This window comes from Phascolarctos cinereus, unplaced genomic scaffold, assembly GCF_003287225.1.
Source record: "Phascolarctos cinereus isolate Bilbo 61053 unplaced genomic scaffold, phaCin_HiC Scaffold_5;HRSCAF=322, whole genome shotgun sequence".
Lineage (NCBI taxonomy): Eukaryota > Metazoa > Chordata > Mammalia > Diprotodontia > Phascolarctidae > Phascolarctos > Phascolarctos cinereus.
This window is the reverse complement of record NW_027555958.1, coordinates 151,355,860-151,370,669: the sequence shown is the minus strand read 5'-3', so window position 1 is coordinate 151,370,669 and position 14,810 is coordinate 151,355,860. Positions and strand designations below refer to the sequence as shown.

The 14,810-nt window shown below is 36.5% G+C and overlaps 1 protein-coding gene across 1 annotated transcript in view; it reads right to left on the bottom strand.

Annotated features, from left to right (window-relative positions):
- Window positions 1–14,810, bottom strand: part of AK9 (adenylate kinase 9) — a 137,467-nt gene that overhangs the window by 109,092 nt on the left and 13,565 nt on the right. The window contains exons 4-7 of the mRNA XM_078155579.1: window positions 13,608–13,660; window positions 13,406–13,502; window positions 6,820–6,932; window positions 3,279–3,473 (exon numbers count right to left, since the gene is read on the bottom strand). Coding sequence (XP_078011705.1) covers window positions 3,279–3,473; window positions 6,820–6,932; window positions 13,406–13,502; window positions 13,608–13,660 — 458 coding nt within the window. The remainder of the gene's footprint in view (window positions 1–3,278; window positions 3,474–6,819; window positions 6,933–13,405; window positions 13,503–13,607; window positions 13,661–14,810) is intronic.

Here is a 14,810-nt window from a genome sequence, read left to right as displayed (position 1 = left end):
ATTCTAACCATTTCAGTCAAATTGTTCTCTTCACTTTAGTGACCTCTTAATTGTAAAATCCAATGGACTTTTACTAGTCTTCATCCCTTTTACCTTTTTGTAGCTTTTACCACCATTGACCACTGGCTTGTTTATATAGCCTTCTATGTTGGCTTCCTTTTTCGTTTGTTTTTTGGAACAGACCCGTGATTAGAGGGAACTCCTTGACAAGGAATCAAAAGCAGACTGTCGTTTTCTCTGTCATTTACAGGATTAGAGAGTACCTGGAGAATTGAGAGGTTAAGTGACTTGCCCAGCGTCACACTGTTGTTGTTCATCCTTCCTTTTGGAAGAGGACTAATGACATCATGGGGTGTCATGAAATCATGATATCTTGACTGGTGTGTGAACTGGATTTCAGTCAGGCAGAGTTGCACAAAGTTGTCAGCTTCACTTTCTCTTCCAGAATCATCAAAGTCCAGTGGCAAGAAAAAAGTCAAGATGACTGGTGATGGCCCAGGATGCAGTGGATGATCCCAGCATCTTTCATGTCTAACCAGACTCTAAGCGCTTCACAGTGCCTGCTTCAGCCGCCTTCATGGCTGTTGAAACAAGTTGTTTTCATCTGTCCATTTTGTTGGGGGAAGTCTTCACCTACTTGATGTAGATATCCCCTCACTCACCAATGGGTTTGGAGCCTTTTTGTTACCCTCAGCCTAGTTTAGCCTGTCTGCTGAGATGGTTTTACAGGGCTGTGGCTGCTGTCCATGCTACAGTTTCTTGGAGGCAGAGGTGAGAGTTGGGTGAAGGTGGACACCCTAAAAAGGGCTTGGCAAGCCCTCACAACAGAGGTGCTAGTCTCCCCTGAACACCCCATACAGAAGTTGGAATAGAACCCAGGTCTTCCTGACTCTAAAGGCCAGGAAGATTATAAACGTATCAACTCATGCTGAAAAGCAGTAAGGGAGAAAATGAATGTTTAAAGTTAGCATAAGAACAGGAATGAGGAATGAGAAACCTTGAGGCTCCTGTCTCTTGATCCTCTACAACTGTAGAGTGATAAGCAGTCAACTATGGGCTGGGAAGTAGGGTTATGTAGTTGAAACAGTGCTGGGTTTGGAGTCAGGATCTTAGTTCAAATTTTACCTCTGGGCTGTCTTGGATAAGTCACTTAACATTTTCAGGTTTCAGGTTTTGTTTTGGTTTTTAGCAAATGCCTTGTTAAAATCTAAGTAAGCAATATCTATAACATCTTCTGATCTACTAGTCTATTAACTCTATCAAAAAAGGAAACAAGGTTAGTCTGCTATTACTAGTTTGGAGAAGCTCTTTGTACTCATGGGTTCTTTTTCTACCTGTTCACTAGCCATCTTTATTAACTCTCAGTAGAATTTTGCCAGGAATTAAAGTCAACCTCACTGGCCTACTGCTTACAGACTCCATTCTCTTCTTTTTTTTTTTTTTAAATCAGGGCAACATTACCTTTACTTGCCCTAGAAAACCCATTTTCCCATGTTTTTTCAAAGATTTCCTTCCACTTCTGCAAAGAAAGAGGAGAGATGCCATGAAAGGTGGTGTGTTCCTCTCCATATAGGTCTTCATACAGAGAACAGACAGCTACTTGTTGGGTACATCACAGTGGGGATTCCTTTTCATGTATGAATTGGACCAGATGGCCACAGAAGGCCCTTCTAACTCAAATTCTGTAATTCTGTGATCTCTCCTCTGGAGTCAAACCTGTTCAGATTCATCTTTTTAATATTAAATTTTTTAATATTATTTTTTCTGATGATATTTTATGGCTCTGAGTCATGGGACGCTACAGTTACAAAAGCACTCAAGTGATTAAAGGGTAATAGAGATTACCTAAAGGTTAATGGAGAGGTGCATGGTGGGCCTGAACAGGCTGCAACAAATTATAAAAAAGGAATTACACAGAGGTAGTATAAAGGCTGTCATTAAAGAAACATAAGATTTAAAAGGAAGATGAGATAGTCATGTATTGAAAGCAAGGGATAATGGATATGATCAACTGGTCATTACCATGTCAAGGTAACCTAAAGAAGGCCCCTATCTCATCAGACAGACAGTAACTTACGGTAATTTATGAGAAGATATGGACAAGAGTTATACAGTATGGGAAGGAAGTAATGAGCTGTGATCTGTCTCACTTGGGAAGACACCCATATAGATGAGATTGCAGATCCTCTGGAGTACTGGTATATCACATTTTAAAGAGGAATGCTAATAAATGGAAACATTAGGAATAAGGTGGTCAAGAGAAGGAAACAGGAATGAAGGCCATGTCTTTTTTCTTTTTTTTTTGGTTAGGCAAGGGGGTTAAGTGACTTGCCCAGGGTCACACAGCTAGTAAGTGTCATGTGTCTGAGGCCGGATTTGAACTAGGGTCCTCCTGAATCCAGGGCCAATGCTCTATCCACTGTGCCACCTAGCTGCCCCCAAATGAAGGCCATGTCATGAGGAACAATGAAAAGAACTGGGGACACTTAACCTGGCGTAAGAGGAAATACGGTAGTTCTCTTCAAACACTTCAAGGCTTATCATAAAGAAGAGGTATTGGGCTTATTTTGTGTCTTTCTAGAGGGCAGAACTGAGCCAATGGTAAGAATTACGGGAAAGACCTCTCTGCTCAATAAAAAAAAGAACTTCATAATAATTAGATTTATTTTATAAAACAGAATGTAGTACATCGTGAAGTAATGTGATTGATCCCTCTTGTTTGAAGTGCTCAGGCTGTGGCTAGGTAACTCCTAGTCAAAAATATTGTAAAGGAAAGCCTAGCATTTGGTGGAAAGTTGAACTAGATTGTTAATAATAGCTAGCATCTATATAGTGCTTTAAGGTTTGCAATGCAGTTTACAAAATTATTCCATTTGATCCTCACAACAACCTTGGGAGACAGGTGCCATTATAACCCCATTTTACAGATGAGGAAATTGAGGCAGACAAAGAGTAAGTGATTTGCCCACAGCTAGTACTTGTCTGAGGCCAGATGTGAAACTCATATTTGTAATTCCAGACCTAACACTCTCTTCACCAAGCCACTTAGCTGCCTATGATGTCCTAGATTCTGTGATTCTATATTTTTCTTGGCTAATTAAATTTTTATTTCCATTAGACATCAGCAAACTCTAGAGAAAAGAATGATTTTCTATAAATAGATAAATAAATGTGTGTGTATGTCTGCATGTTACCTGCTCTTTTCCACTACCCAAATTATTGTTCTTTAGTATAACATAAATTAGAAAATACATGGTGCTGGTCAATTGGGCTATTACCTCTTCTTCTTCCTCTTCTACTTCCTCTTCTTCCTCTTCTCCTTTTCCTTCTTTTCCTTCTTTTTTTCCTTCTTTCTTCTTTTTTCTACGATTCTCAATAACTTCAGGATCCCACTGTTCTCGCATATATGTGAATCCTGTAAGACTATGTTGTCTTTGTCCAGAAAGTCTTTGGCATAAGTCATAATCAGGGCACTGGTTAAGAAACAAACACACCAATTTCACTGTCTCAAAATATATTTGCATAGTTTTCGATCCGGGGTTCTTAAACTGGGGTCTATAAATTCATTAAATTTTTTTTTCTGAGTCGTATTGTATTTTCATTTGTTTTGTTAAACATTTCCCAATTACATTTTAGTCTGGTCAGTCCAAGGTCAGGAGTTTTAAATCTCTGCCTTACAAAGATGTGATTACTGTTCAATCTGGTTTCATCTTGATTTTCACATTCCTTTTAGGAACTTGAATTATAATAATTTGGGAGAATTTAGCGTTGCTGAGCTTGAAGGAGCTGTGACTTTTTCTTGCTCTCTTGATTCCTCATTCTTTTTGATTTTAATTAATTTATTTTTAGTTTTCAACATTCACTTTCACAAGATTTTGAGTTCCCAATTTTCTCCCCATCTCGTCCCTCCCCTAATCCCAACACAGTGTGCATTCTGAATACCCCTTCTCCTAATCTGCTCTCCCTTCTATCCCCCCTCCTTCTCTTATCCCCTTCCCTTTCTATTTTCCTGTAGGGCAGGATAGATTTCTGTACCCCACTGCCTGTATATCTTATTTCCCAGTTGCATGTGAAAACAATTTTTAACATTTGTTTTTAAGACTTTGGGTTCCAAATTTTCTTTCTCCCTCCTTCCCTCCCCACCCACCTTCATTGAGAAGGTAAGCAACTTGATACAGGTTATACATGTGTAGTCATGCAAAACACTTCCATAGTAGTCATGTTGTGAAAAACTAACTATATTTCCCTTCATCCTATCCTACACACACTCCCCCATTTATTCTATTCTCTCTTTTGACCCTGTACCTCCTTAGAAGTGTTTGCTTCTGATTACCCCTTCCTGAATCTGCCTTCCCCTCTATCATCCCTCTGCTCTCTTATCTCCTTCCCTGCCATTTTCTTGAAGGGTAAGATAGATTTCCAAACCCAATTGAGTGTATATGGTATTCCCTCCTTAAGCCAAATCTGATGAGAATAAGATTCACTCATTCCCTCTTACCTTTCCCCATTTCCCCTGCACTGTAAAAGCCTTTTCTTGTCTGTTTTATGTGAGATAAAAAATATTTTGAAAATTGTATTTCAATGTAATTGATTCTATTTGTAATCCTATGCATTTTGTTTTACGCATTTAAAAATATTATTCTGAAGAGTCCACAGATTTCACCAGAGTGTCAAAGGGGTCCGGGTCACAAAAAAGATTAAGAACCTCTGTTTATATCATGTGTGTATATATGTATCTTTTCATTAACCTTCTGAGAAATATATAATTCAGGATGATGTAAAATAAGGTCGCAGATCCAAAATTCTGTGGTTTCAATGCAAATTTTATCTCCCCAAAGTGAGACTTGTAAGAAAGCACTGATCATAGGCATTAAAAAGTATGTTATTAACATTACTTTTATTTAGCTAGCTAGCCTATTGTACTTTAAGCATTAAAGTATTAGTTTGGCATTCAGATTTCAAGTTGACTATCTCATTTTTAAATTTTAAAAATATTCAGCTTGACTTATTTATATGGACAAAATAAAATTATTTTGGAAGCCACTGGTTCCTCACATTTTAGCCTAATGGATGACCAATGTAAACCTTACCAAAAGTATCTTGTGTTTTTAATCTTTTCTTATTTTCTCCTCTAAGAAGAAAGACTCAGTCTTTGGATTTAGTCAATCAGTCAGACAGCAAACATTTATTAAGCACTTACTATGTGTCAGGCACTGTGCTAAGCTCTGGAAATAAAAAAAGGGCAAAAGACAGTTCCTGCTCTCAAGAAGCTCATAGTCTAATGTGGGAAACAACATACAAGTAATATTACACAATCTATAAATAATATAAATTGGAGATAAGCAACAGAATAAATGTACTAGAAACAGATGATGGAAAAGCTTCTTTTAGAAGGTAGTATTCTAGTTGGGAATTAAAGGAAGCCAGGGAAACCAGGATATGGAGGTGAGAAAAGAAAGAATTCCATCCATGAGAGAACACCAGTGAAAATGAATGGAGTTGGAAGATGGAATGTCTTGTGACATGAACACAAATGAAACCAGTGTCACTATATCACAGAGTATGTGGGGGCATTAAGATGCAAGAAGAGAAAAGTAGGAGAGGGCCAAGTTATGAAGGGCTTTAAATGCTAAACAGATGATTTTATATTTGATTCTGGAGGTGATAGGGGGACACTGGGGTTTAGTGGTAAGATCTGTCAATTAGGAAATCAGTTTTACAGTTTGGTGGAAGATGGACTGGAGTGGGGAGATACTAGGATAAGCAGACCAACCAGAAGTCCATTGCAAAGTTTATCACCTTCCATGGTGATGAGGGCCTCAATCAGGGTGGAGGAAGTGTCAAAGGAGAGAAGGGGGCACATATGAGAGATGTTGCTAATGTAGAATCAATAGGATTTGGCAATAGATTGTACATGTGTGATGAGTGGTAGTGACAAGTCAAGGATGACACTGAGGCTGTGAGCCTGGGTGACTAGGATGATGTGGTGCCTTTGAAAGTAACAGGAAAATTAGGGGACAGCTAGATGGTGCAGTGGATAGGGTACTGGCCCTGGATTCAAGAGGACCTGAGTTCAAATCCAGACTTAGACACATAACACTTACTAGCTGTGTGATGGGCAAGTCACTTAACCCCCACTGCCCAACCAAAAAAAAAAAGTAATAGGAAAATTAGAAAGAAGGGAGAACTTGGGTGGGTGGAAAATCATGAGTTTCATTTTGGACATGTTGAGTTCAAGATATCTATAGGACATTTAGTTCAAGATGTAAGTTGTTGGAGATGTAAGACTGGAGGTTAGAAAGGAGGTAAAGGCTGGATAAATAGATCTAGGCACAAAGAGGATAATTGAGACCATTGAAACTGAGGAGATCACCAAGAAAAATGGTATAGAGGAAGAGAAGATGGTCTAGGACAGAGATTTGGGGGACAACCACAGTGAGTGGGCATGACCTGGATGAAGATCCTGAAAAGGAGACTGAGAAAGGGTGATCAGACAGGTAGGAGGAGAACGAGGAAAAAGGAATGTTATGAAAATCTAGAGAGGAGAGCTTTAGAATGAGATGATTTAGAATTATAAAGGCTCTATGTCTCTAGTCTCATGCTGTGTGGCAAATATAAAAGAGAAATGGTCAATGTTGGAGTGGAAGATGTGAAAAATATACCTCCAATGATAGCTTTGTTTTGGAATTGTATTCTTTTGAGACAACACCATTTCTCCCTGCCTTAATGAAAGCATTATACTTAAGTCACTAAAAATTTGACTAGTTTCTTTGACTATTTGAGAATGTTGAAAGAGCAAGTGATTATAAAGATTCTTACCTTAATATTAATGATGATATCTGGTTTTAAGCTTAGGTTTTTAATTAATTCTATCTGTTCTACAACAGTCACTGTGTCCTCTGAGAGAAATGGCAGCCCACTGAGAACATAACCTGTAATGCAAATTATCTCTTTAAAACTTTTGTAGTATTATGAATTTTCCAAAACATGTATTAGTAGTAGTTCGTAATATTGTCTAGATAATAACGTAAACCAAATTAAAGTCATAAAACTTTCCCATTATTATTTTATATGAACACATGAACCTTATTTCAAATTTAGTAAAGAAAAGCAGATTATATTATTGTCATATATCTTCTGAACTTAAACTGAAAGTATATTTATGATAGTAATTAGGATTATTAGGCTAAGAAGAATCTTAAAAAGCTTTGAATTAAACTACCTCAGACATATGAGAATGTGTCCTTTCTTAAAGTCATTTTAAAAAGGAGATTCTAAATGAGAGGTTCTTAACTCGGGGTCCATGAAAGGATTTTAGGAGACTAGTAAACTTTCATTGGAAAGACAATTACATCTTTATTCTGATTAACATTTAGTTTTCTTTGTAATTCTATTTATTTAATTTTATGGGTTTAAAAACATTATTCTGAGAGTAGTTCTCTAGGCTTCACTAGATAGCAAAGGGATCTAGGACAGAAAAAAAGGTTAAGAATTCCCATTCTACATTCTCTTTTAGTAAATTTTGTGTATGAGAAGACTTACTAAGGGCCCAAGTTATTTTTTAAGACTCTAACACATGGATTTGCTTGAGTCTACCCTTCTCATCTTGGAAATTTGGGAAATTTCTCTCTCCTTGATCCATCCTATATATTGCTATCCCAACAATCTTCCTAACCCTCATTTTCATCTGGGCTCAATCTTGCACAAAGGAAAAAAAAAAGGAAAACAAATCTACAATGAATCTCTGTTACGTATAGAATAAAGTCCCAACTATTTAACCTAGTCCTGCACAATCTATTTTTAATTTACCTTTCCAACCTTATCTGTTCCTGAAGAATAGCTCTTCTGATTGTTATTCTCTGATCATCAAGATCAGATCTAGCTGGGGCAGATTTTTCAAAACACAAGTAAAGAGGATAGGGAGTATTTATTTCTTCATTACTAGCCTGTATTCAGATTTCCTTGAGAGGACATGGGCTTACTTGTTCTGGGAACCAGAGGTATACATGTATGCTTAAACTAGGTGAGAAATAGTAACATATACACTATTGGCATTGATTGAGTAGCTGCAAAGTTCAGGGTATCATAACTGGTGATAAGACCCTATGCTTTGCCACTGCCAGATAACATCTTTAGATTTCAAGCACTGTTTTGTTTGTTCAATATAAAGAGTAAATTTTGGTAACTGACCATCTTAATGAATGATGTTCTTAAGTCTGTGCACTGCTTTTCATTTAAATTTATTGCCAAAGGCCTTAAGTGCTTGACTTTCTCTGTGGTTGTGATATGGCTCTAACAGTCATGTTCAGAGCCACAGTTTCAACTACAAAGTCCGCGTGAGTAGAATGAGGGTTACTATATGTGTTTCACGTCTGAGTAGCTATAAGACCTCTTGCACTTTTGACAACTATTGGAAAGTCTTCCTCTCCCCCTCCCCCCAAATTGGTCAGATTACCAGTCATTATGGAATATGGGGGAATGAATAAAGCACAGATAGTAAGCTACAAATTTAATGAATCCTTAGAAGTACTTGGTCATTAGCGAGAGGGAGTTGCTAAGTAGCATAGCTAAGTTGTTAGTATAGACCTTTAGTGGGTCCATCTGAATGCTCTAGGGGTGGGGGGAGATATATCACAGCATTTTTCTAACTTAGCATGCAAATGATGCTTCCAGAGGTAGGTCAAAACTAACTGGATACAAATGACATTTTTACTTGGGTGTCACTTAAAAGTCATAGCTTTCACTCTTTTTTCCTTAAAGTAAAACCAGAGGAAGGGGCAGAGCCAAGATGTCAGAATAAGGCAGGAACTCGCCTGAACTCTTCCAAACTCACCTCCCAACAACTATAAAATAATGCCTCAAAATGAATTCTGGAGTAGCAGAACCAATAAAAAGATGGGTGAAACAATTTTTCAGTAGAAGGTTGTCAGGAAAGGTCTACGTCACTACGGTTAAAATGGAGCATATTTCAGTGCATGTGGTGCCCAGGTAACCCAATAGTAGGCTATGCCCCATAAAGTTAGCAAGTCCTAGTTCAGGTCTAGAGAAAACTGAATGGGGATAGAAAGCAATATACCCTTTTCTCAGCAGTGTGTGACCCTTACACAAAAATTGACCATGTATTAGGACACAAAACCCTCATAACCAAATCTAGAAAGGCAGAAATATTAAGTGCATCCTTTTCAGATCATAATGCAATTAAAATTACATTCAATAAAGGCCCACAGAAAGACAGATTAAAAATTAATTAGAAACTAAATAACCTAATCTTACGTATCATAGAAACAGTCAATAACTTCATTAAAGAGAATGACAACGAGACAACGTACCAAAATTTATGGGATGCAGTCAAAGCACTATTTGGGGGAAAATATATGTCTCTAAATGTTTACCTCAATTAAATAGAAAATGGGCAGATCAATGAATTGAGCAGGCAACTGAAAAAGCTAGAAAAAAATGAAAAATCCTCAATTAAACACCAAATTGGAAATCCTGAAAAATCAAAGAAGAGATTAATAAAACTGAAAGCAAGAAAACCATTTAACTAATAAATAAAACTAGGAACTGGTTTTATGAAAAAACCATTCAAACAGATAAACCATTGGTTAATTTGATTTTATAAAAAAAGAAAACCAAATTAGCAATATCAAATACGAAAAGGGTGAATTCACCACCAATGAAGAGAAAGCAAAGTAATCATTAGGAGTTATTTTGCCCAATTATATGCCAATAAATTTGACAATCTAAGGGAAATGGGTGAATATTTACAAAAATATAAACTTCCCAGATTAACAGAAGAGGAAATAGAATACTTAAATAACCCCATCTTAGAAAAATAAATCAAACAAACCATCAATGAACTCCCTAAGAATAAAATCCCCAGGGACAGACTGATTCACAAGGGAATTCTACAAAACTTTAAAAAAACAATTCCAATACTATATAAACTATGTGGAAAAACAGACAAAAAAGGGTCCTACCAAATTCCTTTTGCAACACAAATATGGTGCTGTTACCTAAACCAGGAAGAGTGAAATCTGAGAAAGAAAACTATAGACCGATTTCCCTAATGAACATGGATGTAAAAATTTTAAATAAAATGCTAGCAAGGAGATTGCAGCAATATATCACAAGAATTATGAACTATGACCAGGTGTGACAACCAGGAATTCAAGGCTGGTTCAACATTAGGAAAACTATCAGCATAAATGACAAAGCCAGCAGAAATCACAGGATTATCTCAATAGATGCAGAAGAAGCTTTTGACAAAATACAACATTCGTTCCTATTACAAACATGATAGCACATAGGAATAAATGGACTTTTCCTTAAAATGATAACTAGTGTCCATGTAAAACTATCAGCAAGTATTATCAGTAAGGGGGATAAGCTAGAAGCCTTCCCAATAAGATCAGGGATGAAGCAAGGATGCCTATTCTCACTACTATTATTCAATATTGTACTAGAAATGTTATTTATAACAATAAGAGAAGGAAAAGAAATGGAAGTAAACAGGTTAAGTCCCACCTGGTCATAGTATATGACCCTTGTGATATATTGCTGTAATCTCCTTGAAGAACAAAAGGTCAAGGATATCAAGGGAATTAATAAAAAAATGTGAAGGAAGGTGGCTTAGCCATACCAGATCTCCCACTGTATCATAAAGCAGAAATCATCAAAACTATATGGTACTGGCCAAGAAATAAAGTGGTGGGTCAGTGGAACAGATTAAGTACAGAAGATACAGTAGTAAATGACCATAGTAATCTAGTGTTTGATAAACTCAAAGACCCCAGGTTTTGGAACAGGAACTCACTACTTGACAAAAACTGCTGGGAAAACTGGAAAACAGTATGGCAGAAATCAGCGATAGACAGACATCTTATACCACATACCAAGATAAGGTCAAAATGGCTACATGGTTTAGACATAAAGGGTGACACCATAAGCAAATCAGCAGACAAAGCAATAGTTTACTCATCAGGTTCATGGAGAAGGGAAGAATTTATGACTACATAAGACAGAAAAAATTACTAGATGTAAAATGGATAATTTTGATTATATTAAATTTAAAAGTTTTTGTATAAACAAAACTAATACAACCAAAACTAGAATGAAAGCAGAAAGCAGGGAAATGGTTTTTATAGCATCTCTGATAAAAGCCTCATTTCTCAAATATATAGAGAACTGAGTCTAATTTATAAGAATGTAAGTCATTCCCTAATTGATAAATGGACAAAGGATATGAACAGGCAGTTTTCAGATGAAATCAACGCTATGAAAAAATGCTCTAAATCACTATTAATTAGAGAAATGCAAATTAAAACAACTCTGAGGTACTACCTCACACCTATCATATTGGCTAAGATGACAATAAGGAAAATGATAAATGTTGGAGAGGATGTGGGAAAACTGGGACCCTAATGCACTGAATGCACTGTTGGTAGAGTTGTGAACTGATCTAACCATTCTGGAGAGCAATCTGAAATTATGCCTAAAGGGCTATAAAACTGTGCATTCCCTTTGATCCAGTAATACCATTACTAGATCTGTATCCCAAAGAGATTATTTATAAAAAGGGAAAAGGACCTACTTGAACAAAAATATTTATAGCAGCTCTTTATGTGATAGTAAAGAATTTGAAATTGAAGGGATGCCCATCAGTTGGGGAATAGTTGAACAAGTTGTGATATATGATTGTAATGGAATACTCTAAGAAAGCTGGTGGATTTCAGAGAAACATGGAAAGACTTACGTGAACTGATGCAAAGTGAAGTGAGCACAAGCAGGAGAACATTATACAAAGTAACAACATTACTGTACCATGATCAACTGTGAATGACTTAGCTTTTCTCAGCAAGACAATGATCCAAGATAATTCCAAAGGACTCATGATGAAAAATGCTATCCACCTCAAAAGAAAGAACTGATGGAGTGTGAATGCAGATTGAAGCCCAGTATTTTTCACTTGTTTCCATGGTTGTTCTTTTTTTGGAGTGGGGGTTGGGGGGGTCTTTCTTCTTTCACGATATAACTGATATGGAAATATGTTTTGCATGATTTCACATGTATAACTTATATAAAATTGCTTATCATCTCAGGGAGGGGGGAGAAGAGAAGAAGGGACAGAACTTTGAACTTAAAATTTTGAAAGATGAATATTAAAAATTATCTTTATATATAATTGGGAAAAAATAAATATTTTTTTAAAACAGTAAAACTGGAGGGCTGGGATATGTCCTTGTAAGGTGGTAGGGAGAAAGGCTTTCTACAGGTAGCTATACCTTCCAAAACAAATAATTCAAGTAAAAAGTTCCCATATTCAGAATGCTCAACAATGACCAGGAGATGAAAGTGCCTCCCACATGACATTCCATCTTTGAACCCCTTGCCTTTTTACCAGCTATATACCACATCTAGATTCCCTGGCTTCCTTCATGACTCAGCTCAAATCCTACTTACTTTAAGAAGCCTTTCCTGATCCCCTCAACTTCTAGTGCCTTCCCTCTGAGATGATCACCTGTTTACTTGGTAGCTTGTTTGCACATGGTTAATTATATGTTGTCTCCCCCAGTAAAATGTCACCTTTTGGAGAGCAAGGACCATGTTATTGGCTTTCTTTGTATCCTTAGCACTTAGAACAGCTTGTAGGCAACTAAATGGGACAGTGGATAAAGCACTGGATATGGAATTAGGAATTCCTGAGTTAAAATCTGGCCTTAGACACTTACTAGCTGTATAACTTTGGGCAAGTTATTCTGACAGTCTCAACCTCCTCATCTGTAAAACGGGGATAACAATAGCAGTTACCTTCTAGGATTGTTGTGAGGATAAAATGAGATAATTATTTGTAAACCTTATGTAAACCTTAAAATGTTATACAAATGCTAGCTATCATTATTACCACAATGCCTGGTACATAGTAGATGCTCAATAAATGCTTTTTGTTGTTATTGATGATGATGGTGGTAGTGGTAGACAGCTGTCAGAGTATATTTTTAAAATTACCACCATCTTTTTTTTTAATCTATGTTTTCTTTTACAACAGGACTAACATGTAATATGTTTTGCATGACTGCACATGTATAACCTATATCAAATTGCTTACCATCTCAGAGACAAGGATAGGCAGAGGGAGAGAATTTGGAACTCAGAATTGAAAAAAATGAATGTTAAAAATGGTTTTTACATGTAACTGGAGAAAAATAATAAAGTATTATTAAAAGAAAATGACTGCCGTCATCCCATAGGCAAAATTTTCAAAGGGGCTGAGGACTTTGAATGCGCAACCTTGAAAGAGTTATTCAAAATTATCACATAGGACTACTGCAACATGATATCTAAGTGATTAGACTAAAGATAAGGCAGTACTGATATAACTAGACACGTATAAAAATAAACATACCAAAGTGAATAACTTCCAGAGAGTGGAGCTTCTCTAACAATATCCTCAAAACCAGTTCATCTGGAATACTCTGTCCTTTAATGAGTAAATCATTCAACTAAAGACAATTAGAGATATGACACATTACTTTCTAACATATTTGCATGTATATATGTATTGCTTCTTCATTTGCAAATAAAGTTAGTAATTTATGTTTATTTACCATAATTCCAAGTTGAGTTCCAGTAGCAATATGCTCTTCTAAAAGTGGTAGTGCTAAAAAAATTCACGTGAGACAATTAACAAACAATAGAATAGCCACTATACACATGTGGGTAAAATAGCCTTTGTATTATTTTGTGAATGGATTCAGTATACTTAAATATGTGGGGCAGCTAGGTGGTGCTGCGGACAGAGTGCTGGGCCTGAAGTCAAGAAGATTCATCTTCCTGAGTTCAAATGTGGCTTCAGACACAAAATAGCTGTGTGACCCTGGGCAAATCATTTAACCCTCTTTGCCTCAGCTCCTCCTTTATAAAACATGCTGGAGAATGAAACGACAAACCAGTCCAGTGTCTTTGCCAAGAAAACTCCATATGGGATCATGAAGAGTCAGACATAACTGAAATGACTGAATAACCACAATACTTAAGGTATATCAATATATTCCACATGTACTTATAAGTAATTCACATAGTCATTCACTATCAATAAACTAACCCAGTAGTTTAGAGGAGATACATACAAAGTTGGCAAAAGTCCAGCAGGGAGAATTTCCATGTAAGGCATAAAGTGATTAAGAGGACAGATATGAGCTGATAAGCTGCCATAGGATAGCTCTAAAATCTTGGTGAACTCAGGGTAGATTAGACTTTTATAGGAGACAGAATCCAGCCATTGTAAAATATTTAGTTAAATCAATTAATACATTTAGATCCTCATGTAGTTTTTCTTCCTCTTGTTCCTCGTCCTCTTTTTCAGCCCTTACCACAGTAGAGGTTCATGCACTGATGAAAATGACTTTAATATACCTGTTTTAGAGATAGGTTGAGATAGGTGATAAAACTTCTACACAAATTTAGAGCCAAGACTGGAAAATCAACGACTTATGTTTTCACTTAAAGAAGTCCCCACCCCATCTTGAAAAAAATAAAAGAGGGGATGTGACTCTCTTATCTTTTTCCAAAAGGTGTGGTGATTACATTCAGTGTAATGATATCAATTTAATGAATAAATAGCATATATGCAAGCACTGTTATAAAAAGGCAGTTTAAAAAACTAAGAAATAGAAATCCTAAGAAGTTAGAGATATTGGTATTTCAGCCAGGAGAAGAGAAGACTGAACAGTAATCTTATTCTTCAGATCAATGAAAGACTATTATTTGGAGGACACTGATGAGCTATTCCCTTATTGCCTGAGAATAGA